This window comes from Myiozetetes cayanensis, unplaced genomic scaffold (assembly GCF_022539395.1).
Source record: "Myiozetetes cayanensis isolate MyiCay16 unplaced genomic scaffold, myiCay2020 scf5-8, whole genome shotgun sequence".
Lineage (NCBI taxonomy): Eukaryota > Metazoa > Chordata > Aves > Passeriformes > Tyrannidae > Myiozetetes > Myiozetetes cayanensis.
The window spans coordinates 39,621,899-39,645,726 of NW_026087742.1; the positions used below are offsets into that span (position 1 = coordinate 39,621,899).

General features: G+C 37.6%; 2 protein-coding genes across 2 annotated transcripts in view; one reads left to right on the forward strand and one right to left on the reverse strand.

Moving 5' to 3' along the window:
• Nucleotides 1-356: 356 nt before the first annotated feature.
• ANGPTL5 (angiopoietin like 5) lies at nucleotides 357-12,664 on the reverse strand. The gene is made up of 8 exons (XM_050333946.1): nucleotides 12,563-12,664; nucleotides 10,690-10,837; nucleotides 9,601-9,704; nucleotides 8,914-9,007; nucleotides 7,855-7,955; nucleotides 3,082-3,202; nucleotides 1,885-2,070; nucleotides 357-676 (listed from the first exon to the last, which is right to left on the reverse strand). The coding sequence occupies exons 1-8, from the start codon at nucleotides 12,662-12,664 to the stop codon at nucleotides 357-359; spliced, it is 1,176 nt and encodes a 391-aa protein (XP_050189903.1).
• Nucleotides 12,665-15,029: 2,365 nt separating this feature from the next.
• CEP126 (centrosomal protein 126) overlaps nucleotides 15,030-23,828 on the forward strand; it is a 35,531-nt gene continuing 26,732 nt past the window's right edge. The window contains exons 1-2 of the mRNA XM_050333941.1: nucleotides 15,030-15,140; nucleotides 15,979-16,104. Of these exons, the coding sequence (XP_050189898.1) occupies nucleotides 15,046-15,140; nucleotides 15,979-16,104 (221 nt within the window). The 5' untranslated portion in view covers nucleotides 15,030-15,045. The remainder of the gene's footprint in view (nucleotides 15,141-15,978; nucleotides 16,105-23,828) is intronic.

Genomic DNA, 23,828 nt, shown 5'->3' on the forward strand with positions numbered 1-23,828 from the left:
TTCAGATATGCAGAGAGCACAGAAAAAGCACATTCAGAGGTCAGCATTACACTTCCTTTTATAATTTTTTTCTGCTGGTTCTGAGATTGCCTAAGAGTAAATAAAAGTTGAATAAAAGCTGACAAGAACTAAGCTTAATTCTTTTTCTGAAAACACAGTTCTTTTAGGACCTTCTTACTCAAGCGGGAACACTACAAATGCTGACATTTCCCAATAAAAATTAGTAACTGTATTGTAGAAGTACCTAATAAAGTTATAAGACTGAAATCTTCAAGTGAAGATGAAAAGTATTTATGATTGCAATGATACATTATTCCACATAATTGCTAGAAGAGATATATTTCTATTTTCATATGCTAATGGAAATATGGATAATAGGTTCTCCGAATTTTCATTGAAACTGATTTAATTTTGACTGGTTTATTCTTCATTTTCCATGTATCCCAGTGAATCCCAGTTGCAAGAAATCTACCTGTGTAGCGATGAACACCATTAAGGTTTGCAAGACCGCATTTGTTGAACCACCATCCGGTGCCATCACTGAAGTTACTGCAGCTCTTTACAGGCTGTTCTTTAATAGTGCACACTGGCCTGCATCCATCATTATCAACATCAAAAGTGCTGAAAGGCATTGAATTCTGGTTATCTTCTTTTCTATATCCTCTGAATGCATCACCTAAGCACAACAGATAGAACAGAAGGATAAAAAAATTATTTATGGAAGAACATTTCTTGCTTGTTGCATATCTTGCAAATTTTTCCTCTAAATTTATTAGAAAAAATAGAATTCTTCAGAAACGGTTCAAGAACACCAGATAATGAGCTGGTGAACTGGTAAAGATGAAGGAAAGAAAAAGAATAAAATACTGAAATATGGAAGAAGTTAAAATTTGATGAAACAACATCTTTATACTGTTGTTGCTTTTAGCAATGCATACTGGCTAGAAAAGTAAATGCTTCTGTCCTCAAAGAGAGAGGAAGAAAAGATAAACAAAACAAAAAGGCTTATAACTTCAGATTTTCCAGTAATGTGTCCAAAGTCCCAATGAGAGTCATGAGAAAAGGTGGAATTGTTAAAACTCAAAGGTCGTTGATTATTGGCTCTGTTGTCTTACTAAAGAAATACAAGTACAGTATTCTTTCAGATACAGGTAGAGGAAAGCACCAACACCTTTAGAGAATAGCTATTTCATTGGTAATAAGGAACATTCTTGCATATTACTAAACATGTAAAAAAATAGAGAAAAAAGCAGTAAGACATTGTGCAATACTTAATGAAAATCTTTGCAGACTTTGGATATTTATGCTATTAAGAGAGGTCTGAAATTGTAAATTAATTTCTGTCTAGGTATCACTCAGTAACTGTTACACACTGTAGACCAACTTTTTTCCACTCAGTTTCTATCTCTACCCTTTGTACTTGACTCTCTGGGCACTTCTGAATTAACCAAAGCATCGTCAGGAAGTCTTCCACTAACACCAGAAAATCTGGGATGAGATAATGGACATCTAAAAAACTGTCCCATTAGACAGATAACAGTAATACTTACAAAATCCCATATTTATTATATACATCCCATGGACTTGAATCTGTTAAAGATCCTTCCTTTATTCATCTTTATTAAAGAAGAGTTTATTCAGTTACTCCATTAAGGACATTGAAGTGATAAAGTGATTTCCTACTATGTAAAGATTAATGTTGGCATAACCAAAATCACTATATCATCAACCATTTATCTGCATAAGTGTTCATTATGCGCCAGAGAAAAACACATTATAAATAATTTTTTTAAAGTTATCTTAGTCATTACTCTTTTGAATGCATTTTCTCATATTAAGAAAGGGAGCAGCTACTTTTAAATACTTTAAAGTAGAAGTTCTTACCAGCATTTCCTGAATAATGCCCCAAATGGATCTTAAAAGAACATGTTTCATCCTCTATCCAGAATCCATCATATGATGCATAGGCATGCTTGTCATTTTCTGATTCCAAGTCCACATAAAGATTGAAACTAGTGACTTTTTGATTTACTATGTCAAAAATCTTCCTTAGTCCAAGCCAAAATTCCCCTTAAACAGAAATATAATATATAGTCTAGAAATGGAAACTGTAAAAGAAAAAATTATTGTTCTTTCTTTTCTACTTTTCTTCCTGAACCAAATGTAATAAATGTTGTATGATACGCTTATATTCCTTTAAAAGACCAATGAAGGAACATCCAATTTTCCTACTTCCTTAGGAAATCCACGGAAAGAATTCGATGTGGGTATCATCTTTTTTCTCGATGATACTTTTTAGAAAATTGTCCACATGATAGATTTCGAACATTTGTCTGCAATATATCTTGGAAAACCACAACAAAAATGGATGTGCTAAAGATCCACTTGCATAAACCAAATTCAGTAGCATTCCTAAGGGCAATACTGAGAAGTGATAAATGTTAGCATTCTATGAAACACAACAAAACACAAACCCTGTTCTCGAGATTTGCTGCCTCCGTAAATTACACTTGTTGCCCCATATGGGCTGTGCTTTTTTGTACAGAAAAGCTGTGTGGTTCCATTGCAATCCCAGATAATCTTCTAAAAAAGCAAATGGGTTTGGACTTGCTGGATGAAAGGTGGAAATAAAAAATTATTATCACAATTGTGTTGTTATTAGCTACTGAAATATTTCCATTCTGTTTCTAACTTTGCTTGTCCTATGGTGAAATATTACTGATTCTTCTCTCATTTAAGGAAATATTTTGCAAATGTGGTTCAAACCAACTAAGGCTATTTTTTTTTAAACTGAAAAGAGAGGAAATACAATCTATACATTATTTCAGGCAGAAAATATCATATTTTAAACACCTCCTATGAGACTGCAATGCCTGAAGACTCTAGTGGGGTTACAGTCATTATTGAAAAGATCATACAACAGATTTTATTAAAAAAATCCTTACATAAAAATAAGACTTTTAAGAAACAAGAACTTTATACTCCTGAAACTCCTACACAATTAATTTAGTGGTATGTTGCTTACATAAAGGCAGCAGAAATGTAGGCTATCAAGCACTTTAGAGTATTTAAAATTAATACCAGTAAGATCACCAAATCCATCCAGATATTCAGACCATGTTCTCTGGAATTGAATGATTCCATCAGTTCTTTTCTGAATCACAGTCCATCCACCTCCTCGAAAATCCATGTCACAAAAAACCTAAAATAGACACAGATATGACTTCAGAATTCAGATTCAGACTTCAAGCATTCTTGAAGGAGCTGTTATGAAGAAAACATTTTAATTAAATAAAAGTGGGCTATTCAGAATTTTGCTAAGTAACATACCTTTCAAATACCTTAACAAAAAGCTCAAAGAAAATCAAAAATGAAGCTGCTGTATTTTCTTATATGTTCTTGTGGGACTGCTTGATTTGGTGTAGTGGGTTTCTGTGGCTGGGGTTTGGTAGTGGGGGTGGGCTATAGGGATGGCTTCTGTTAGAAGCTGCCAGAAGCTTCCCCTGTCCCATGGAGCAGTGACAGCCAGCTCCAGGATGGACTTCCTGCCGCTGGCCAAGGCCGAGAAAATCAGGAGTGACAATAAGGCCTCTGTGATAACCTATTCAAGAACAGGAGGTTGTGGCACAAGAAAGAATTCCAGCCAGGAAAGAGTGGAGTGAGAACATGGGAACAACAAGGCAGACACCAAGGTCAGTGCAGAAGGAAGGGCAGGAGGTGCTCCAGATGCCGGAGCTGAGGTCCCTGCAGCCCGTGGTGCAGACCAGGGTGGGGCAGCTGTGCCCCTGCAGCCCATGGAGGAACCCAGGCTGGAGCAGGTGGATGCATGAAGGAGGCTGTGACCCTGTGGAAGGCCCAAGATGGAGCAGGGTCCTGCCAGAGACCTGCAGCCTGTGGAGAGGGAAGACCACGCTGGAGCAGGTTTTTCCCGGGTAGGACTTGTGGCCCCTGTGGGGGACCCATGTCAGCACAGCTCATCCGTGAAGGACTGCACCCCATGGAGGAGTGACCCACGGGACAGCAGTTTGGGAAGAGCTGCTGCCCAACAGATGGACTCACACTGGAGAGGTCCATCAAGGACTGTCTCCTGTGGGAGGGACCCCACAGGAGCAGGGGAAGGACTCCTTTCCCTGAGCAGCAGCAGAAACAACAACTGACTGTAACCCCCATTCCCCGTCCCCCTGCACCGCTGGGTGGGAGGAGGGAGAACATGGAAGGAGGAAGGGCAGGGGGGGAAGGTGTTTTTAAGTAATATCCCCACTTCAAGTCTGTTTTGCCTGTGAAGGTAATCAGTAAGTGACCTCTCCCAGCTCTTACCTTGACTCATGAAGCCTTAGCTGTTTGTTTTTTTTCTCTCCTCTGTCCAGTTGCAGAGGGAGAGTGAGAGAGTGGCTTTAGTGGGTACCTGGCATCTGACCAGGTCAACCCACTACATTTGGATATTTCCTTGACCAGTAGAATCTGTTGTGTGCAAACATCTACTCATATCAGATATAATAAATAAGCTTCGATAACTATTGCTGTAATATTTATAACATGAAATGGAATCAATATGCAGAGTCATGTATAGTCAGGCAAAATATTATCTCCACAGGCAGCAACACTGAATAAACCTTTATTTCAGCAAGCAAAACAGATACAACTTCTTACACATTCTCCCTCACCATCACAGAAATACTGTGCTTGTGGTGCCTGGGAAATGTAGAGCCCTTAATAAAGGTGAGAAAATGGGAAAAAGTGATAGCAGTAACCCAGTATATAATAATACTTTGCAGCAGCAAAAACCTCTGCATAAGAAGGGGCCCCAATCCATGGAACTCCCAATGTGAACGTTGCAACTGAGCAGTCCCACTCAATATATAAGATCAGCTCTGAAATTTATGAGTCTTTATGAGTCTTTGCTAAAATTTGTGCCCAACAGTATGTCAAATGGCAGTGGTCCAGCTGCCCTCTGCTCTGCTTTGAAATATCACACTATGTGGTACATTTTCTCCTCAGTCCATTTAACTTTAGACATGTAATTGAATTCCCTACATATGTCCCCAGTGCCAGATCTTGACCAGTTCTAACTGGGATTATAGTCTGGGAATCTAGGTGTAAGTCAGTTTGACCTTCAGCAAAATCTGTGGCAGTCTGAGTGTTATGCGTTCCCCACACACACACTGCCTGTACTAGCCAGATATTTTTCATGAACCAGATTTGTTCCTTGGCAGGAATGCATCAACATCATATTCAGAGCCTCTGTGAATTAACATCTTCTCAATGAATGACAAGAAAGCAACAGGACAGAGCTGCAATGTGGTCTAATACAACCTCAGGAGTCTTGGATTTTCAAGTAAGCCAATGCCATTGGATGCTATGGGCAATCCTTTCAACACAAATACTAAATGAACCATAGCAAGGGTCATGTGCATGCATGAAAATTGTGGTCGTTATTCCCTGGAGAATCACATGCTTATTTCAGTCACCCAGGGAGGGCTGAACATGAATAAAAAGAAATACAGAAGATTCCAAAATCAATATTTAGATGCAAATACCTAAAAGTCACTCAAAATAATCCCATTGCCTCATCTGCTGTCTTGAGATGATTGCATGCTTGGCTACTTCTCTGACTATGAGTCAGAAATGCTAAGAGGAGCCCACTTGATCACAACAGCAATCTTCAGTCCAATATAAATCAACAGGAGTGTTGACAATTCTCAGAAGGAGCAGATTTGGTTCTACATGAGAGGTCATCAGCCAACTAAATACAGCACCAATACAAACAGCAGCTAAGTAAAAATATAAGATAGATAGATAGATAGATAGATAGATAGATAGATAGATAGAAATAGAGAGAGAGAAATACAGTCATAGCTGTGTAGTTTCTTAATTCCTTATATGGTGGAAATGTTGCAATTGAAAACCCTTATAAGACTTTACAGTTTGCTCTATGTCTCATGTCATGTAAGATATGAGAGGTATGATTGTGCCAGGTGCAATTTAAATTAAATGAGCAGGAGGATGCTTCCACTGAATATTTCTCCTTTTTCCATCTTTAGTGTGCATAAGAGGTATATTCCAAACAACTGTTTAGTTGATTTATCATTGATCAAATATCATTGATCTAATTTTACTAATTGAAAAATGTATCAGAAATTGATCATGATTAATTTTTCCCAAAGTGAAATTGTTTTTAATTGCCTCATGTTTAAATTCTCATACAAAAGCCCATTTAGGATTCATTTTCTAGATGCTGAAAACCTGCCACCACCACTGAAATGGGATATTTTTATTGCTCCTGGAATTCAGGTTTCAATTAGCCTAAGTTAAGCATCAAAATCTATACTCACTTCTGACAACATGAGGCTTCAAGCATGAAAACATGAGAACAGGATCAAGTTGTTTAAATAGTTTTGTTCATTTAACTGGTATCTTCATGGAAATGATTCTAAACACATTTTCATTTAGTTTCTCTTACATTAAAAGGGCAGCTTATTGCTGAAAAGGTCCTCATTGAAATAAATTGTTTCATTTTGGCTTTGTTTCCTGTTTTTTAGTTTCTTACTATGGTTTTCTGATTCTTGTTTATGTTTTAACGTCTTGATATTTTTGTTCATCTATCATTTCCCCTGTACTTTTTTATGCTTCAAACACATGAAAGAATTTGCATAAAATAGTTTTCCTTAAAATAACATCCTTTATAGAACACATATTTTACATATTTTTCTCTGAGAACTTTTTGGCCCTGTCTTTTAAGTTCTGTGCAACATCTACCAGACTAGGAACGAGACACTCATTTCACAGCTGCAGACATTCTTCTCATTATTTATTTTTACCTTTTTGTTTTAATCAAATTATTATGATTTTTCTTTTTTGTAGCATTTTGAAAGGCTCCAATTGGCTAGAGGTAAAGGGATTCATCCTTCCTTTGTTGTATATAAAAGAAGACTATAACGTTAGATATTAAACTTTGCTATTTATTAGTTGGCTTAAATGTCATGCTTTTGTTTCAAAAGCTAATGACTCCAGCATGTACTGCAAAGTTAAAGGTTTGAAATTGCAATATCTGCCTTTCCACTACACATAAGGCCTCCTCTAGGTAGAATAGCCTGAAACAGAAAGAAAGACATAAAACAAAATATTCCTTGTGTTTGCATGAATGTGAATGTCCTGAGCCTGAAGAAATTAACCCAAAATTCTCTTCTAGATGAACACTATAACTCACTAATAACATAAAGTGCAGGTGGTGATAGGAAGCATGACTGCTGCAGTTTGTCTTAAGAATATATATCCTGCAAAATGGATATGAAAACTAGAATTTTAGATGCCTCTCTGCCTCAAGACTGGGTTATAATGATTGATACTCAGACAAGAGCTGAGCACCTGCTCCTCACACTAACGTACATCTGCCCCTATATTTAGATGCCTCCAGGCATCTGTGGAGTCACACTGAAAGAGAAGGCAATGGTATACAGCAGAATAAGTCAAAAGGCCAAAAGTCCCATTTTAGAAGCCAAATGGATCAGTCAACTGGCTCTCCAATTTTCCATCTCTAAAACAGAAAAGAACAGCACTTCTAAATGTCCAAACAGTGGTTGGACATTGGGTGCTGGAAAGTACGTTGGGTTTTCCTCTTTGGTACATTTTTCACTGCATATGAAAACTGACAATGTGCTCTTATGACAGAGATTCAATTTCTTTGTAGAAAATGAGAAACTTGTCAGAATTATAGTAACAGCAGACACATGCAGAGGGTTTACTACATTTCTTACTCATCTGTTGAGAAATTGTCAAGGAAAACACTTTAATAAAAATATTCTAAGTGCATATTCTCAAGCAAATTGTGACTATCCTGAGAGATAAATGTATTACCTCAAAAGGATAATTTGATCCTTCTGGATGGATAATGTACAGACCAGATGGAGTTTTTGAAACCGAACCAACGGTATCTTTAATATGAGTGCAGTCCAAACCTAGAGAAAAAACGTATTTGATGAAATTCATTAGCAAAATATGTTTTTTTAAAAAATACAGATTAAGCACAGAAGTATTACTATTCTTGGTAACATATGAATGACTTAAAATAGCATTTTTTTCTCAGGTAAACTTTAAAATTATGTTTTGTCATGAAATTATCTTGTAAATTCAAATTCTCTGATTTCCATTAAGCTCATAAGTAAGTATAAATTACACTGCATAGAGAAAGTTCTTTCTAATCTTAATAGATATGATACAGAAATTAAAGATTAAGTATTTGGGTAATTTTACAGATTTTTACATTTTATTTATAATATTTTACATTTTATTTAGAACACCTGTATTGAGAAAAAGACATATTATCTGGGAAATTATATCTTTTTCCTACAGATATTTGTATTTATGCTTGTAAAAGCCTTTTCATCATAATGTATACAAGAAAACCCATTTGTCTCTAAGTGTTAAGCCAGGTACATGTTCAATATACTCAAAGAAGCAGTTTCCACAGCCAGCACGGATGCTTAGACATAATGTTTCTTTTAGTTTGGATGGACACTACAAAGAAGATCAACTGTCCAGTGAGCAGTTGACTTACATCCTATTTGAAGAAGGATACTGCAGATGCAGAGCACACTTTATGTCCTAGCAAAAGAACATGCCATTTAGCAACATCAGATTTGTTACTAACAGATAACCATTCCTGGTATTTTGCATAAAAATCAACAACATGCTAAACAGGATGCCTGGAAATTATTATTGAACAGGATGCCAGTTACAAATTATTAAAAGCAGTATTTATGATAACATTTTTTAACCCTTTGTAAGTTTCCAGAGTTTATATACTACTAACACAGGATAAATGTCAATGTAACAATTCCTTACCTTTGCTGGTTTCTTGTCAAGATAAAAAGGTAAAAAGGGAAGGTATCAAGACTATATATGAAAAATATTTACCATGAGATTGAACTGCTTTGTAAGGAAGTGGATTCAGATGCTTTCTCAAAACTACCTCATTCAAAAGAACAAGTTTGTTCTTGAGTTCATTTACCTGTAAATTCAAATAAAAGATCTTTAATTAGGAAGCAATGAAGAATTTTACATTCTAAAGATTTTTTTTGACTCCTAGGAAATATAATCTGAAGTTTGGTTTTGTGATGTGTTAGTAAACTGTACCTTTATTACGCAAATCAATCTTCTTTTTTACTTTTTTCATCCAAAATCATTTTTAGGAACAATTCCAGTTAATTCAAAAAACATCCTTCAGTTTGATTAAAGCTTTTTATCTGTTCTGAGTGAGGCAAAGTGCTTGTAAAATACCATCAGAGCTAACCATAGTGTAATATGTTATCTGCACAAATACAATAGGACAGGAGATGGCAACTAATGGGAAGGAGTAGTCCTCCACTTATGCTACTGCCATGTATGACACTAAGTTGTAAAACAGGTGGTGCTCATCACTCCTTGTAGAATCACTCCTCATAGTATCACTCACAGCCTACCCAAGGTACAAGGAATAGTGATAGGGTCTCTAATTCTAATAGGGATAATGACAATAGTAATACTTATTTTTCCTCAGATAGACAACACCTGTAGTGAGTGAGAAATAACAAATACAAATGTTTATGATAAAGAAAAAAGTACCTGACTAGAAAGGTAGTCCAAAGAAGACTGTTGGTCATCCATCATGTCTCTGACCAGTTTTTGTGTACTTCTTGCATATTCAACAAGAGAGTCCTGCAAATTTCCTTCAAAAGAAATATGTTCATCTACTTTGTTATAATAAATCTAGAAATATTCTCGACTGAATGACAACACACTTATTTATGATATCTATGTGAATAGTGAAGGTGTTTTACCTTATGGAACCTGAAAGTGAAATGAAAGCAGTACAGTGGCCACAGATTAAAGCCAAAGATGCTAAAAACTTCAGACGCGCTAATTGCAGTAAAGACATCTTAAGACGTGATGGCTTTTCTTATGTTTTGAAGAAGAATTTCATCTTATTTCATCTTGGGCAAATGGGATGACCAGTAAACAGATATCACAGAAATATAAATTCAAATGATAAAAGACATATATAAGGTTTCCTATCATCATACATTTGCTCATTCACTGTGCTACTTCTATTTTTTGCCCTGATGCTAAAAATAAAATCATCATCATCATCCAGACAGATAATTAATAATATACACTAAAAAATCATATGTGAAAACCAAGAATTCATACAATTGTTTTCTGAGCCTGATTATATCATTTGCTGTGTAGTTTGTCAAGGCAGTGATAGAGAGTGTCCTGTGTATGCATGTATAAAAGGTAAGCTGAAGTACAGATTTACTCCCATGTAGTAACTAACTAACAAACTAGCTAACTCCCACTTAACACCCACACACCAAGCTATGATGTTTAAATGAGGGACAGACATGCTGCTCTTCCTCTCTAATGGAGACAGATACTGATGTTCAGAGGGTGACACAGATCTAGGTGGGCTGTGCTGCTGCTTGGACTTGTCTGTCTTCAGCCATAATTAACTTTGTCACACCAGCTGCATCCCAAAAACAGGGCGCCCCAAATTTTCTGAACAATAGGCAGTTTGGGCAGCAGGGTCAAAGGCTGTCACGTGCTCAAGAAGATTAAAAAATATATTGGCACAGCATAGCGTAGCATAGCAGAGGATTGCATAGCATGACATTGCATAGCTCATCACTAGAAGTATTCTTTATGAGTACATACTGCACATGTAATGTTTTTCCCCTTGTAAAATTTTAGCTTGAGCATCACATGGTACAAGGCATGGTTGTTTTTGTTTTGAAATATCTGCAGATTTATTTTTCTCTTCTGCCTTGAGTGGTCCCTCCACAGCTCCAACATTCCTTGTGTCCTGTTGTACCAAACAATGGAGGGGGAAATAAATTGATCATAAAGCATATATAAAATAGCTCATTCTGTCAAAATGAAGTAGGTTGCTCCACAGATCTTCCTTCAAAACCTCTTTCTTTACAACTTTGTCAAGCAAGAATTGACAAAGCTGAGGCCAAAACCTGTTTAGCCATACCTCACAAGAAAAAGATAGTGTCAGAGGTAAAGAATAACCTCTATAAATCTGAAAAAATGCCACCAGTATTTCTGGTGAGGTATTCTGCCTGTGAGAACTGTGAACTGGAAGCAAGAATGTGCAAATCTTGCAATTCAGAAGCTCACATTTTAGAAATCACCACACCCAACAAACATCTCAAATGCTAACAAAGGTATTTTCACTGGAAAGGAACAGGCTTCTGGATTTACCAGATATTAGCAAAATACTTTTAGTCTTGAAAATCCCTAAATTTATTACTCAGACTCTGATCAGGGAAATACTTGCATAAGTTATTAACCTATGCATTTAAGAAGTCCAGAGCAGATTTACAGACCAACTCAGCATTACAAAACCCCATTTTAAGTGTTTCTATAGAGAAATAGAATAAAGGGACAATATTCATGGGCACACGATTATGTGAAATAGTAACAATAATAGCATTAGTAGAAGTAGTTACAGTTATTAATGGTACTGAAAATAATATTTTCCTATTTAATGGTTTTTATTCTATGGTACCATGTGACATAAAATAAGGGAGTGCCTCTGAGTCATCACTTAAAGAAATGCTAAAAGTAATTCCTGAAATATGCGTCACTGACAAAAGATTAAGCAACGTATTTTCATATGAGTCTTTGTTTGTTGATTTTATAATCTCAGCAAACCATTTGCAGTATGTTCATATGATGTATTTTCAAATGTAAATAGGATTCTTAGACATTTCAAAATTTTAATGAAAAGGAAAACTTATTTGGACTTGAATATATCTTCAACATAGTTGTTCTTTTCCTGCTTCAGCTTTTTTCTTTCTAGTATTGGCACTGCCCTGGCAAAGCACTGAACAGGCTTTTCTCCTGAGTTTTGCTTTTAAAAAGTAAAACTAAAAATTACATAAAACTCTTAACAAGGAGATTTTACAAAAACGGTTTCTGAATGACTAGTATAATTGCATTTTGCACCTGGAAATAAATGGTAGAGAAGTAAAAGAACATGTTTCTTTAATTTTGAAGTAAGCACAAAGTAAAGGAGGAAAAATTATGTAAGAGTTACAAACAGATCACTTAAAATTTATAAATAGATCACTTGAAACTACAGCTTGTTCCAGAGCTTTATCACAGCTACTCACCAGATGTTCAATTAAATACTCTCAAGCAAATATTTTTAATCAATATTTATCTTTAACAAAAGCCAACATGACAAACAATTAAGTCTGAACTCAGCAATTCAAGCAAAAACTGCGACTCTGCCAAAAACAATAGTTACTCTGCATTTAGAGTCATGCAGATGAGATTAAAAATATGACCTAACAACTGAGCTGTGATAAAGGACATTAACACAAAAATGTTCTAATATCCTGAAGTCCTACAATTTCCATGTAGTTTCTTTTCTGAATCTGAAAATACCTGATTCTTCTGCATTTTCATATCTATCTTGAATAAGGCAATCTACATCTTTAAAACATCTGTCACTTTTCTGAGAAATCATTCAGTTATATTCATTATCTTTTCTAAGTAAAGTAATTTAAAATCTTACCTTACATGCACAATGCTTGCCATTACTTATGACAGTCTCTCCTAAACTGAACAAAAAAATATTAAGACAAATCAGTGAAGTTACCATAAAGTGGTGGTTCATCTTTTACTTGAAGAAATGCAAATGTTTTAAAAGGGTTTCAAATTTCTGTGGAAAGGATTGTACACAATGAAGTCCTGATCTAAGTATTTGGGAATGTCTACAGCACAAAGGGCAGCCAACACATCACTCCTTTACTGCCTGGATTTAATAAACCACATTTTAACTTCACAGTAGAATTTATATACTACTTCTTGGATCTTGAGGGAAGTTACCGCTTATCACCTCTACATGACACATCAAACACATATATTTTTATTGTGATAAACTATGACAGAATTTCTTATATGCTATTTTTGAGCATTGGTATATTTTGGTATGAGTGGTCTGGGCTACTTGAAAGAAAACCTAGTATTAATCAATGTCTTCAAATTTTTACAATGGTTTTTATCATTAAAATGAAGGTGTTTGTATTGTGGTGGTAGTGCACTAGAACAGGCATGGAGGCAATTTTGGGATATGTCATAAAAGCACGTTCAAAACAGAAAACTGAAAAACATTATTTTAAAGTAGTACTTTGCATTACATAGAAAATATTTACTGGAGGGACAACAGCAGTCTCTTGGTCTGACTGGTAGACCCACCTGTAGGAACACAGCTGCTGAGAGTGAGACAATCATTCAATACAATGGTTTTTATCCCTGAAGAATGTTAAAGTACAAGAGAATGGCCTGAAAAAGAAGAAAATTAAAGGCAGTCCACATAAGCTTAATTAAAACTATGAGGCACTAACAGTTTTCACACACTCAAGTGCATTACTTTTGTACCTAAAAACTGGATCTGATATTTTAACCAAAAAAAAAAACAAACACAAAACACAACAAAACAAACAAACAAAAAATTTAAATTGTTTTTTCTCTGGCTAAATAAATGAAATCTCAGCTTTTAATATACCACTAGGAGATACACTGTTCAAAGACTATTCAGAATACACTGTTCAACAGCACCTTACACTGGTACAGCGAGATAATGTTCCAAATTTGTCTTGATAAGGTGGTTCATCTCCATCCCTGTCTGAAGCTGGAATAGACAATAGCTTTTGCTATGAAGAGATTTGAAAGCATTTGTGAGCAGAGGGTTAATACAGTGTTAAATGCAGATTTAATTTAGTGGTTTAATCCATTTTTTCTTTAAAATTAATAGCTAAATTTGCTGTTCCTGAGACAAGCATATTCAACTGCTTGTGAAACTCTAAACAACTATCACTATTCTGTAGCTCTTGAAATCAAATTCTTATTTTTTTTCTGAAGTACCACACGGAAAATCATAGTTTTCCAGTATGAAAATTACAAAAGTTTGACTAGTGCATCAGTTGATACTCCCTAAAGACACAGGTTGTGATCCATAGTTTAATATCAGGAAAGTGAAAAGATTCTCATGGCTATCTATATGTGACATTAAAAGGGACCAAAAAGTTTTTCTTCTTCTTTCTATGGTGAAAGACTTCCATTTTAGGGTCATCTTCTCAACTGCTGTAACTGTGATATTGTAAATATTATGCACGTTTGGTGACCTGACCATCAGTGATCTTGACTGTAAAATGGTAATAGTAACACCTACTTCACAAGCTGTGCTACAAATAAGGGGGAAAGGGGCTGGGGGACGAGGTGTCTGTAGAGGAAAGTATTTTACAAATGCTGAGTACTATTTTTACCTTCCTAGTCAAAGACATGGAACAGCTGCACAGTGGAAAAAAAAAAAAGGAAAAATCGGTTTAAGCTGAAATACAACACCCAAGAAACGTCTCGCCAGGAAATCACCAAGGCATTTAGCCTGTTGCTGACAGCTCATCCAAGGCAAGGCAATATCCCAAGACAACCCTGCTTTGCCCCCAAAAAAAAAAAAAAAAAAAAAAAAAAAAAAAAAAAAAAAAAAAGTTTTACAGTTTTAAGAGCAAATTACTTTTGGGTTTGTTTTGTTTGTTTGTTTGGGGGGTTTTGTGTTTGTTTTTGTTTGGTTTTTGTTGTCGTTTGGCACTCAGAAGGACGTGTTTTCGTTCGGATACCGGGTGCGTCCCGGGTTTTTAAGCGGCCCCCGCGGTTCGCAGCGGTGCAGGGGGCACGGACAGCGCGGTGTCCGGCTCCGGGGTCCCTGATGGGACGGCAAGGCGCGGTGCGAGCGAGGTGCCCCAGCGCAGCTTCCACCCTGGCACGGGCACCGACGAGGACCTGCGAGGCGAGGCGGTGCCGGGGCCCGCCCTGTCCCTCGCTCCCGGCTCGGAGCAAGCGCCAGCACAGGCAGCGCCAGCCAAACAAGCTCCCCCTCCCGCTCCCCCGCCGCGGCCCCGCCCCGTTGCGAAGGAAGCGGCGTCCCCGGTTGCCACGATGCGGCGGGGCTGGGGCTGGGGCCGGGGCCCGGCACTGACCGCGGTCCCGGGGCGCTGGATGGAGCCCGGCGGGAAGGGCGGCGGGGCGGTGCGGGGGCAGCACCTCCCCGGAGCCCCGCAGGACCGCGCGGGAGGGAGGCGGAGCGCCCCCGGGTATCCTTCTGCGGGACGTGCGGGGCCGGGGATGGGGCCGGGGATGGGGCCGGGGCTCGGGCGGGCTCTCGGGGCTGGCTGCGCCGCTGGCCCGTGTGGGGCAAGGGCGGCGGTGGCCCAGCCCCCGCCCTGCTCTGCCTCTCGGTCAGGGACCGCCTCACGGGTGGCGTTAAATTAAAACTTAGACTCTTGTGAGTTTTAAGCTGCTGTGGGAAATTCGAATTCTCAGGCAACTTCGGAGTTTTCTTGTTTTCCCTCTTCTACGAGGCTCTGCTACAGGGAGCTGTATTTTCCATCCTAAGTGCTACTTAGATCAGTCTTGCCTCCTGCCAGTAGTGATTTGTCTCCGTGGAGAGAAATGCAGTAATGGTAATCAATTTCAATGTAAGCAACAAATAGTTTAGGTACGTGAGGGGCGGGGGGTGTGTGTTGGGGGGATTTGCTATTGAATCATTCTCCCTGTGGTACATGGATCCGTGTGTTACAGATTTAGAAAACTACAGAAATATGTCCCTTCAAATAAACATAATAAAGGTGAGATTTTTCAGCTGGTGATATCATGAAAGATGAGTGGAAAGCCTCTCTTAAAATCCCTTTAAAAAGTAATATGCAATTACATTCTTTTCTGGATAAGCATAAAGTTAGTTATGATTATAACATGCAATTATGGGACCAACTACTGTATGCTTAGTCAAAAGTCATATCAGCATTTTGTATCTCATCAATAAAATTTGCCTTTTCCCAAAAGAATTAAAGAAACATAAAAATCAATCAAAAATATAAAGTCAATTAAACAGGCTGTTTGATCCAATTTCTATTGTCCTTAACGCAAAACTAGGGGTAGAGCTTTAACATTTCATTTTGAACAGGATTTAGAAGAAGAACGTCGAGCTTTGAAAGAGGATCAGAAATTACATCGGAGTAAGACACAGAAATATTTGATAGAGACAAACAGAAGAAGAAGGTAACTAAGGTTCCTTTGGTGGAAGATTTAAAAAAAAAAAAGTCAAAACTATTTGCATATTCACTTTGGTCTAGCAGAGTCTAGGATAAAAAGTTTCACAAGTCCAGTTTCATGCTGTAGGACTAATAAAATAAAGAAGGAACAATATTCGGATTTACTAATTTTTGGAAACTCACTGTAGTCACCTCTTATTTTATAAAGTAAAAGTAAGTAGCACTTCCATCTTATGGCTCTGGTCTGCATTTCTAGTATTCTTCTGGGTTTTATTAGCTTCAATGGATGTGTAAAAAATGCACTCAGCTGTACAGAAAGGGCCAGCAAGCTGGAAATTGTTGTTTCCTTCTGAAGTGTATGCTTTTCTGGCTGCGCAGCATAACAGCTGCACAGCCTCCCCTTTGTGGTGGGGGTTTGTGCTCCCACTTTCCAATAAACACAGAGCAACATCTTTCTAGTACAGTATTATAAAGTTATTCTGTACTGACATTTAAAACAGACCTTTGAATAGTCTGTATTTCTGCATACATGAGAATGCAAAGCCATGAAATATTCTGTGACAAATGGATTAAGTAAATCAGACACTGAAATGTTTCATTGAAGTTCTGTGAGTAGTTTTAACAGATCTTTCCCCTTGCACTAGGATTGTGCTCACACATACAGGAGGCTTGCCTGTGTATTCTGTAGAGGCAGATGGGTTCCTCCTTGCCAGTCCCCAGCCTCAGGCCGGCGTCCTCTGCCTCATGTTAACTCATTAACACTCATCCCCTACAGTTCCTGTGTCAGGTGATTTGTTGTACAATGTTTACTGATTGGCATATGTTCATAACTCCTAAGAGAGGTGGTATATGTTTTTTATACTGCCACCTTAGCTTGACAGTATGTGCTGTCAAGATATGTTTTGAAATATAAAGAAAAGTGGAAGAGGAAATATAATCACCTGGGAGTGATTAAAGACAGTGTGTGACCCACAGCCTTTGCAGACAATAAACTGAGTCTCAGTTGAAAAATTAAATATCTAATTTAGTTTTCTGGAACAGTACCACTGTAACACTACACATCTAAGACGAACACTGTTTATTGTATTACTGGACTTGAAATATTATACTCTAATGTAAAAGCAAATACCAGACAGCCTGCATAGTTTTGACAGACTGGTGTAGTTAAACTAATGCTCACTGATACATAAATACAATTCCATATGTATTTCATTGCAACCTTAAGAAACACAGTATAAATCCAAGTCACTCAGGTGAGCCAGTTAAGAATTATAGGTATGGTAATTTCTATATAAAATGAAATTGTTTCAACTAGTGATAATTGAGAATGGCATAACTATTCGCATAATAAGCTGTTCAAATGGAAGTCTGGCGTGACAAGTCTGAAAAGGAGTTAGCTATTTAATGTTAGAAAGGTACTAAGTGCATACAGTGTTAATAAACTGTGAAATATAATTAAAAATTAAGGGTCAGTTGCATATATGGAGGAAAGTAGTTTGACAATAAAGGGTTCCTTGAATCTGAATATTTTCTCCAGACAGTTGTGCAGGTAGGAATTGATTAATCAACCAGCAGGTCATGTCTCAAATCCGTGTATGAATCTCTTGTTCAACTTCATGAGGTTCTGTCAGCACATTTCTGTAGCCTGTTGAGGTCCTTCTGAATGCCAGCACAACTGTCTGATGTATCAACCACTTCTCCCAGTTTGGTGTCATCTGCAAATATACTGCAAATACACTCTGTCCCATCATCCAGATAATTTTTGATCAACACCCAGCTGAACATGAGCCCGCAGTGTGGCCAAGTGGCCAGAAGGCCAATGACATCCTGGCTTGTATCAGCAATAGTGTGCCAGCAGGACCAGAGCAATGATTGTCCCACTGCACTCAGCACTGATGAGGCTGCACCTCAAATCCTGTGTTCAGTTTTGGGGCCCTCACTACAAGAAAGACATTGAGGTGCTGGAGCATGTCTAGAGAAGGGCAGTGGAGCTGGGGAAAGGGCTGGAGCTCAGGTCTTATGAGGAGTGGCTGACAGAGCTCAGGATGTTCAGACTGGAGAAAAGGAGACTCAGGGTAGACCTCTTCTCTCTCTACAACTACCTGAAAGGAGGTTGTAACAAGGTGGGGTTTGGTCTCTTCTCCCAAGTAACAAGTGCTATAGGATGAGAGCAAATGGCCTCAAGTTGTGCCAGGGGAGGTTTAGATTGAATACTAGAAAATTTTTTAATGAAAAAGGTTGCCAAGCATTGGAACAGGCTACTCAGAGAAGTGGTGGAGTCATTGTTCCTGAAGGTATTTAAAAGATGTATGGATGTGGCACTTCAAGTCATAGTTTAGTGGTGGACTTGGCAGTGCTGTGTTTGTTGTTGGACTTGATGATTGTAGAGGTCTCTTCTAACCTAAATGATTCTATGTTTCTCTGTTTAATGAAGATGTTAAACAGGATTGGGCCCAGTATTGACCGGTAGGGTTCGACACTATGTACTGGCCTCCATTAAGACTTTGTGTCACTAACCATCATGTACTTGTAATGAGGGAGCCCCTGGTGGTCTAGTGGTAAAGGCGCCGCGCTATCACCGTGGAGACCCGGGTTCGATTCCCGGTCAGGGCCACTCCCGGGCAGGTGGGGCTCGTTAGCCCTTAGAGGCAACCCACCTACGTCCTAAGGACCTCGCTGCCACCGTCCAAGCTCGCTTGGCCCCGGCAGATGAACCTTAGGATTAAAGGGTGGGCTCAGTTCCGCGCACACTGTGTCTCACCTAAAAAAAATCCAATGCGCAGGCTGGAAGGTGGAAAGACCTTCCCCGGATCTTTGCTCGCGAAGACTGGCCATTATTACTTGTAATGAATTTTCTAAATGTACTTGTAATGAAATTTTCCCTGACCATGTTGTATTGATTTGTTGTCAATACCTCTAAAATGCAGCAGGTTCAGCTTTAAAAATACTCAACTTCTACGAGATGTTCTCAGTTAATTGGTTTAACGGTGAAAGACAAAAGCATCACTTGTTCAGAAAAGAGCTGGTATAGCTTTGGAAAGAAAAGTCTCAGTAACTTAAGTCACAGACCTTTCTGATGCCATCTATTTCTTTGCATCTTTTGTACTGACCAAGCTACTTCATTTTGTGTTAACAACAGTGCTTCAAAACAGAAAAAAACCCCTAGCCTATGGATAACCTTTATATGAGTTGCCTGAGTATCAATAAAGTAATTTCTTTATTGTCTCACTAATATGTGAAGTTGCAATTTCAAGATCAGATTAAGAATTAAATATTCACTGGGGCAGTTAGTTGACAGATATTTTGTTTAAATAACAGTATTCTGGAAATAAGAGATACTGAATAAGCACATACTTGATGTAAATGAATAGGGTATCATATTTTGTGTTTATATAACACACTGCTTTCTAAATACCATCTGTCAGTTTTGCTGGGGACTATATACTTCCTACTGTTATTGCTCAGTGCAAAATGTGCATTCCATGTTACTGATGTTACTGGATGCACGTTGTTTGTCCACTCTGGAAATGCAATTGTCTATGTGCATTTTAAAATAAACCTTACAGTCAGTTATCTTGGTTCAGCATTTTGAATTACCTTGGAATAGCTTATCCATCTGTTGTAGCCAGGGAAGGGAATGCTTTCCCAATTTATATCAGTTTCCAATCTATTCTCATTACTATTTCTTTTCATAATACTTTATTTTCAACATGTGCACAAGCTTTGTGCTCCACCTGCTGGCTGATTAACATTGATTATAAAAGCTCTTTAAATTTTTCATCAGTGATACTGACAGAGAATGAAAAGCAGTCTGGGGCCAGAAATAAGAGAACAATGCTAGCACTTGGTAAAGAAAGTGTTATGCATTTTGTATTGCTTTCTAGATCAGAATGAAACTGTTAAAAGTAGGTGACCACTGTAACTTGAAATGCAGTATTACCATTTCTAATAATGGACCACAGGATTGTGCTGAATTTGCGAGGCCTTGGGACAGATACTTGCTAAGCTTGCTCTTTCTGAACTTTTCCTGACCTGACAGCATCTTTGTTTTACTTGGTTTACCTGTAACAACAGTTTCTCTAATTGACCAGGTGTCTGAGGCTAATTTATTTTGCCCTGGTTAACTTTTTATGGTACGACCATGGTTTTATATAGATAGCACTAACAAGCAGTTTTTCTATGTAGAGGCATTTATGGTGCTAAACTAATGATGTAGTGTAGGGAAATGCAGGCCTGGTACAGTAGCAGAGGCCTTGATATCTGAGGTGCAGGATGCAGCACAGAGGAGCACTGCAGACCCCATGGCTATAAATAACTCACCAATACTAGTTAAAGAAATGCAGAACTAGATCTGACAAACCTTTAGAGGCTTTAGAGGTAACAAAGAGAAGAAAAGAATAGTATATAATATACATAAAGGGCACCATGTATGGAGTATTTTTGGAGGTACTGTGGAGCTGCAGTTCAATGGAGAGCAAAGGTGTGGAAGTGTGTTAGCAAATATAAAAATTATTCCAAGTGGATCCTGAGGTGAGGAAGAAGAAAGCAATAACATGAACATCCTGTTGGTCCTGCTGAAGGGACTCCAGATGCTGCCAGTTCACCCTAACACTCCAGCACCACCAGAATGAAACTAGATGCAACACAAACATGACCTTTTTCTGTATAGAAGTATTCTAACTGTATTATTATTTTTCATTAACAATTATAGATGAATTAATAATAATTAGACTCTTAAGATTTGAATTATGCTAAAAAAAAATGCTTGGCTTTATATAAGATGTGCATGCTTTTTGTCTGTAAACAAGATATGGAGCATAACAACTGGTATAAAGTGCAGGCAGCCCTCCTGTGAACCTTTGGGGCATTTTGGAGGACAGCCCTCTGTGAGCCCCTACACTGTTGTAAGGGTTGGTCCATCTGAAGCCCTTACAGCACTTTCAGGCTGTCCTTTTGTAATAAGCATACAATAATCAAATTAATATGTGTTCCTGGTCTGGGTAAGCATTTCACCTAGAGGAAAAAGTTGATTTATTGGCAGTGTGCACAGATCTTTTTAAGGATATAAGGTGTGTTTCCTGCTTGCCCATGTAGGGAATTTTGAGTGTGACATCCCATTCTAACCTTTTCTTGATCTTGCTGTAGTCATTGACTACACAAATACCTCCCTACCTCAATTTTATAATGATTGTGCACTGATTTGCAAAATGATACGGCAACCAAAGGATGAATAACATCAACTCAATATCGAAAGGTTCATTTCATAGCATTCCATATGCACTGTATATATTCTTCCTTTTTATTATTATTTTCATCCAAGGCAGTAGTAAGCATTTAGTCCACCTGGGAAGGTAGCATCCATCACTCTACTGTGAAGACAATTTTGTAAAATTATCCAGGGAGTAGCTCCACCATTTAGTCGTACTGTTTTTAACATAAAAATGCCTTCCACATAATGTCTGTATATCTGAGACGGCTAAATATTTTAAGTTTCATATTCCAAATTCACTATAAACATTTTGGCAGCCGTTTCAAAAATTGCTGCACTGCTGGGTTGTTTATAGTAGACAGAAAAATTGGGTTAAAAAAACACCAGTCAGGAAATTCTTCTGCTAACTCTTCATCTTAAAGCCATACTCTTTTGCCAATGTTACATCTGTGATATGAACCTAAGCTGGTGGCTTAAGGAGAGTGCATGAACAAACATTTGCTTTAACTGTTTTTCAATGTGCATTTGTAAAATTATTTATTTTACATAGTGCACCTGGGTGTCACAATTTACATTCTGTAAGGTCAAAAAGTTAATGATGCCAGCTTCACTGAATATCTTTCATGCATTTCTTTACATTTAAAATAAGATCCTTTTTTCTCCTTCATGTCTTAATCCAAACCAAATAATGATCATGATGAGCTGTGGTGAAAAAGATCTCTTGCATCAGCATTTGGCCTTGCTCATTCCCAGCTATATGGAACAACAGTCCTTTTTTTGTGCCAGTTGTTAGGAATGTGGAAGAGTGCAGCTAAGTCATATCCAAAATAATTTAAAAAAATAAATAACTAAAAATTCTGTCAGAATTCACTTTTTCCTTTTTGGAGTTATATGCTGGAATTACTCCAGGTGTAAAGTTGCAGAATTTCCCACATGTTTGAATTTAACAACTACAGTTCAACTAAAGGCCTTCTTGACTGGCTTCTAGAAATATTAGGGACATCATGAAGAATGTGTTTAAAGTACTTACTAGGATAAGCAAGTCTGTTTCCTCTCTTGTGATTTTTCTTATTTCTTTAGTCAGGATAAAGATGTAAAACACTGCATATTTCTGTATCAGATTTTAGGTGAGTGAAATTCAGAACTACTGAAAGTGTAGGATGAACTTTAGTTCTACTTTTTAGTTCTAACATGTTTTGACAGACATGTATATGTGAGTTTTCAAAACAGTGAAAGTTGTTTATGTGTCTCTCTGCTATGCTTTGGCTTCCAAGTGGATTAAAGTGGATATTCCTGTATAAGTGTATACTTGGGAATTATTTGGCAGTTTTCCTATTTTTTTACTGTTGTTCAGTTACAGCCTTTAGACTTTCTAAAATAAAAAGAACCTATTTCAAATTATTTTTCTGTTTGTTTTCACAGGTCATCAGTTAGCATTTTGAAGGTATACTAGGGAGGCTCAAGTTGAATATTTCATTTTGAACATTTTTCTGAAAGGCAAAGGGAAGAATCATTAAAATATCTTAAGGAGAAGCTCTGTTAAGCAGCAGTCTTGCTCTGTTAAGCAACAAGATGTATGAAGCAACTGCAAGTGATTAAAGTTATGAGGTGATACCTTATTGTGATGAGAGAAACAAAGAACATATGGCTAAGCATTTCTTTCCACTAATGCTGGCTAAGAGTAGGACCCTACTTAGTGTACCAGTGACCTGTCAAATCACGTTTCTAATACACTGAGAATTTCAAAAATGGGAAGCTGCCTTGCATGGAAGGCTTTGGAAGTTGAACTTGAAGAATATTACTTTTACAGTATTACTACATTTAGAATAGAATGTTTCCAGGGATGGGGCATCTACAACCTCTCTGGGCGACCTGTTCTGGTGTTTCACCACTCTAACTGTAAAAAATGTCTTCCTTTTATCTAGTCTGAATCTACCCTCTTTTAGTTTAAAACTGTTAAATATGACTTGCCTACATAGGCACTGTGCCAATACATTTAATGGGTATATTTCACTCAAGGAGCTAGTTTGTCAGTAAAAGCTGATGATTTTGTCAGCAGGAAAAAAAAATCCACGTAACTTCATCAAGCTTGTGCCTTCTGAAGGAAACCTTTGTGATGATGGTTGGTTTTGATTAGAGCTGCTTTCCTTTCCATGTGGTAGAAGGACATGTTTAACATATTTGATATTAACAACTGATTCTGTCAATTACAGTTTAACATTACTATTTTATCCCATTTTGTGCTGCTATCTGATTGTCTTTCAGGAAGCTTCTTAACAACTAGAAGTTGAAACTAACTCTTGCATGTTTGCAGGTAAAAGCTGTAGTTCTTTTGTGTTGTTTCTAAATAACAACTTTTTCTATTTCCTGAACAGCTTGGAAAAACATACACACAGAGCATTTGCAGTTCAGCTTCCTATTGATCTGCTCACTGTGGTACGTTTACGGGGTCTTGTAAAGGCTGTTGTGAAAGTCACACTGGTAACAAGAACTGGTCAAGTCTGCATGTTAATTCACATATA

Bases quoted from the DNA above. Each gene is read 5' to 3' on its own strand.
- ANGPTL5 (XM_050333946.1), bottom strand. From the start codon at position 12,664: ATGAACCACCACTTTATGGTAACTTCACTGATTTGTCTTAATATTTTT. The intron at 3,203-7,854 runs GTAATACATTTA...TGTCTATTTTAG, and splicing joins GATCAAATTATCCTTTTGAG to GTTTTTTGTGACATGGATTT. The intron at 677-1,884 runs GTAAGAACTTCT...TGTTGTGCTTAG, and splicing joins GCATTATTCAGGAAATGCTG to GTGATGCATTCAGAGGATAT.